The 4847-nt window shown below is 50.7% G+C and overlaps 1 protein-coding gene across 1 annotated transcript in view; it reads right to left on the reverse strand.

Annotated features, from left to right (window-relative positions):
* Positions 1–4684: 4684 nt before the first annotated feature.
* Positions 4685–4847, reverse strand: part of FOXL2 (forkhead box L2) — a 1410-nt gene continuing 1247 nt past the window's right edge. The window contains exon 2 of the mRNA XM_015411286.1: positions 4685–4846. Within this exon, the coding sequence (XP_015266772.1) occupies positions 4685–4846 (162 nt within the window). The remainder of the gene's footprint in view (position 4847) is intronic.

Raw genomic sequence — 4847 nt, forward strand, 5'->3', positions numbered from 1 at the left:
CTTCCCAGCCTGACGTGCAAGCCCCATCTGTGGCCACTCAGTGGGGTTTATTCCCGAGTATATTTGCCCTGTGCATATTTGCTCCGGAGTCAGTCCCTCCGAATGGGAGGCTTCACCCTCCATTGCGAAGGGGTGCTTGCCTGCCGCGCAAGGGCCACGGGGAGGAGGGGCGGGAAACAGCTGCCCGCCTTGTGGATCGGGGCCTGCCAGACTCGGATCAGGAGTTCAAAGCCACGCAGTAGGCAAGCTAGGCCCCCCACCCCCTGGGCAGCCAAGCCGCCCTTCCCAGCCGGGCGCGTTCCGCGGGGAAACTCTCCTCCGGGAGCCCCGCGGCGAAGAGGGTGGACGGTGCCCAGCGCGCTTGGCAGGGGGAGGTGTGGGCAGAGCTGCGCCAAGCGGAAGGAGGCCGCCCTGGGAGCTCACCTGTTCTGAGGGCCCAGAGGCCGCCGAACTCCCCCCCCCAATGTTGTGTGTTGTACGCTTTACTCCCCCCTCCCCCCCCCCGCGCCGCCGTCTGTGCCTTCCTCCCATCAGCCCGAGCCACCGGGCAGTCGAGGCACAGGAGAGGGAGGCCTGCCGGACCCCACGCAAGGGACCGTCTTTCCGGGCGTGAGGAGGGCCGGGGGCTCCTCGGGGAGCTCGCGGTGGATCCGGCCGCTTGTCTCTCCACCTCCTCCCGAGTCGGGAAGAGACTGTCAGAAGTGTCCCCAGAATAGGATCATATCTCTGGAGCCCGCCCTTTCAAAGCCATGCTCATGAAAAGCTGGGCCAGGAGCAATGTTCCCTCTAAGCTGTGGAGTCTTGTGAGCAAAAAATTCTACTTTGTGAGCCACTGGGATTAAAGTTGTGAGCAAGTGATTTGGCTGCTGCATACATTAGTTTGCTTGGAGCCATCCTTCCTGAGCTAAGGCAAAAATGTGTGAGCCGGAGGCTAAAGAATGGTGAGCTAGCTCACACTAACTCAGCTTAGAGGGAACAGTGGCCAGGAGAGCCCTCCTCAAACTACCGCCACGGGCCCCGGCTGCTCCTCGCCTTAAGCGATCGGAGGGGATCGCAGCCCCGAGCCGATCCATGAGCCAGCTACTCCGGGAGCGTCTAAGCTGAGTTCGTGTGAGCTGGCTCACAGTTTTCTAGCCGCCGGCTCACACACTTTTGTCTAAGCTCAGGAAGGATGGCTCCAGAGCAAACTAATTTATGTGGTAGCCAAATCGCCCGCTCACAACTTTAATGCCAGGTGGAACTTTTGCTCACATGACTCCACAGCTAAGAGGGAGCTTTGGTCCCCCCACCACCACACGAAGTCCGGCCCAATTAGTCCTCCTTCTTATCAATGATTGGAAATTAGGAAGGCTAATAATTTCCCACGCTTCCATTTGGTTCTTTTCGAAATAATTCCAGTCTATAAACGCCAATAATTTGGAGGGGAAAATCTGTTGAGATCAACGGGGCTTCAAGCCCAATAAAGGCCCGTAGGATCCCGGGGCAGGCCGCAAGGACACGAGTTAGCCGGGGAAGTCTCGGAGGCATTCGAGACAAGCGGGGACCTCCGCTGAACAGGAGCGCTCGGAAGGGCCGCTCTAGCCCGGGGGCCCAGCCGATTTCCCTCCGCATTCACCTCCGAGTAAGGCTGCCCTCCTCCAGCGCAAAGACCCGGTTAACTCATTGGAATTCACTTCCGCGTAATTTCGGGTTGCAAGAAGGCTCAGGCACGGCCAAGCTTTTAACATGAAACCAACCATCCCGTAAAGAAGATACAAATCAACCTCCCCCAATTAGACCCGATCTATGCCTTATTAGAAAGTAATGTCCCTATTTTAAAATTCTACACACCTCTCTCTCCCCCCCTCCTATAACCCCGCAAGTGGCCGGACGCCATCCGCCCGACCAGCTCGGCTCAGTAACTCCTCCGGAGAGGTCCCCTGAGCCTTGCCAGATTCCTCTGCCCCTTTGAGTTCAAAGGAACTGACTTCACAGTAAAAAGGACTGGCAGCCAGCTTTGGACTCAAATCCTAAGCATTTGCTTAGAAGTAAACCGCACTGAAATCAACGGGCTTGGCTTTCTACTAAACGTGGTCAAGCACCGACTTGGAAATAAATCCTACTGATTCAATGGAATTGACCGCCGACTTGATTCCACCGATATTTCGAATATAGGTGCTTTAACCTGAGGCACTTCCAGCATAAATACCGTCAACCCACAAATCCATAACATCCACCCAAGAGAAGAGAAGAGAAGAGAAGAGAAGAGAAGAGAAGAGAAGAGAAGAGAAGAGAAGAGAAGAGAAGAGAAGAGAAGAGAAGAGAACCTAATAATGAAAGGCCAAAAAAATAAAATAAAAATCCAAGCCCCTTTTCAGCATCTTAAAAAGTCGCCATAGCCGGCACAGCACCTAAACATGCCACACACGCCAGTTAAAATCTATCCTACAATACTGTTGCTAGCCGTTTTATGTGCCAAAACCGAGGCTCTTTAGCCATTTCAGGAGGAAAAGTCAGTCCAAAATAAACTTGCTCCCTCCCCTGTATTTGAATCAGTGACTGGAAACTCGAAGGAAAATAACACACTATTAAAAGAGAGAAAACATTTTATTGGAGACTATACAAAATTTGAAGATACAACAAAAGTGCTAGGTATGTCTAGAAAAGTTGGTCCCAGAATGCTACAATACCCAAACAACCATCCGTTTACACAGAAAATTAGAAAATCGCTATATTCTCCCCTTCCCCAAATTTTAAACATATTTCTCCCCACAGGGATCGCCAACTTAAAAAAAAAAAAGAAGACGACGCTTAGAAAAGCGGCAACAGCGTCTGGGTCGAAAAATACCAAGATAATCTTTAACACCCTTTGAAAAATAATATTACAATACTGCACTTGGAAAAATAATAGTCTCCATTGTTATTACTATCAATAATAATTTCGGGAAACCGTCTCCTTTTGTCCAAATATAATTTTAGACTTGTATAAAATTACTCTTATCTTGAGAAAACATCTTCTACTTAAAAAAATACATATATACACACATATATTTACCTATTGCTCCCAAACGTAATCTCAAAGGTATTAGGCATTTCAACGATAACATCGGCATGGCTACTGGACACCTTAAAAAAGGGGTGTTCTTGCTCTAATACAGTCCCCATTAAGTACTATTTGGACGGAAAGGCAGTTTTGAAAAACAAGAAGTGCAAATGTCCTCCCAGGAAATCAAATCAGTCTTCTGACGCACAGTGGACCGAAAACAATCCGGAAAAGCCTAGAGCCCTTCAGTTTATTTCCGCATCAACTGTTCTTAGAATATATTTTATAGCAATGCTTGGAGACTAAAGCCAGACAAGTTTTCAAGACCAAGCGCTTCCATTTGAAATATTCGCACCCGGATCTAAACTTATATTGAACACAAACTCCTTGGAGCGGAGGCGGCAGCCCCTCTACTGAGCCTGGGCATGAAACTGACAAGAAGCCGCCCTTCTTTGTCCCCCTATAAATTCATTGTGTGGGAACTGAATTTCCACCCGTGTTACTTGGAATTTGTCTCCACAAAAGTGTGCTTAGCTGCGCAGTCCTAGGGACACTTTTGGGTGGGGAGTAAGCCCCTTGACTTGAATAGGATTCTAAGAAGGCCTGCTTAGGATCGTTCTGTCAAATATCTTCATTACTTAGAGAAAATTCCACTGAAATGAGTGAGTCTTACCCTTTTGGTTTCACTTGGTGTGTTGTGTTCAAGATATTAGATGCAATCCTGGCTGAGACATGTCAGTGGTTGTCAAAGTGCTCAGGCTTGCTTGCTTAAACCCTCTTGAACTCAAGCGGACCTTAATACTGGACAATCCGACCAAATGTCTTGATTTGGCGGGCAATTTTTAATGGGACTTCGTTCAAAGCAAACATTTCTGGGCTTTTCAGGATTGGTCCCCTTCATTGCGGTACTTTCGGTAGTCCAGACTTCGGATCACAGTACTGACCCGTCCTGTTTACCTCTGTATCAACAGCCATCGGTACAGATATAAACGTGACTAATCAATACGAGTGATCTAAGAAACCAAGGCAGCAGTCCCAAGCACACTTGCTAGGGAGTAAGCTCAGCTGAACTCCAAAGGACTTACTTCTGAAGAAATATGATCGGGACTGCACTGCACAGCACTCGAGATACATCCCTTACTCAAGCTGATCATCCGGTTCTTACAGAACTGGAGTTTTCCCTCCAATTCTTGTGAGACTCCTCGTCTCCTCCTCTTACATTCACAGAATGGAAAGAAGAATGCGTGTGAAATGCATGAGGCCGCCGGAATCCGGGCCTTAAGCACGTCAGGTAAAAAGCAAACCCCGCCGCCACCTTGACTTCGGCATTCATGTCAAGAAACGATCAGGGATCTAGGTTCTGTGCGTGCGTTTTGCCTGATGCCAACCGAAATGTCTGCGCTGTCTACAACCAGAAAAGCGAAGTTGCTACAGGAAAAGGTGAAAGGGGGGAGGATGAGGAAAAGTTCTCCGCACTTACGCTGCCTTCAGGCACCCCTGGAGCAGAGTTTTAGCCATCTAGTACTTGTATAGAGACAGAGAGAGCGATCTGGCCAGGGTTTCTCTCTGTCCGTTTTTGGCACGGACAGCCGCTTTGCCGCCCGGCGGGTGAGCGGGAGAGGCCATCGGCGGCGGCGGCAGGGCAGTCCGCGGGCCGGCTCCTCAGAGGTCTATGCGGGCGTGGAGGGCGCCGTGCTTGCTGTCGTGGTCCCAGTAGGAGCAGTGCATCATGGCCAGCTCGGGCGGCTGGCGGGCGCAGGCGAACTGCAGGCCGGCCGCCCCGTTGGGCGCCGCCTGGGGCGCGGGGCTGCCGGCGGAGGCGGCG

This window comes from Gekko japonicus, unplaced genomic scaffold (assembly GCF_001447785.1).
Source record: "Gekko japonicus isolate JY-2015 unplaced genomic scaffold, Gekko_japonicus_V1.1 scaffold433, whole genome shotgun sequence".
In the NCBI taxonomy this organism is placed as follows: domain Eukaryota; kingdom Metazoa; phylum Chordata; class Lepidosauria; order Squamata; family Gekkonidae; genus Gekko; species Gekko japonicus.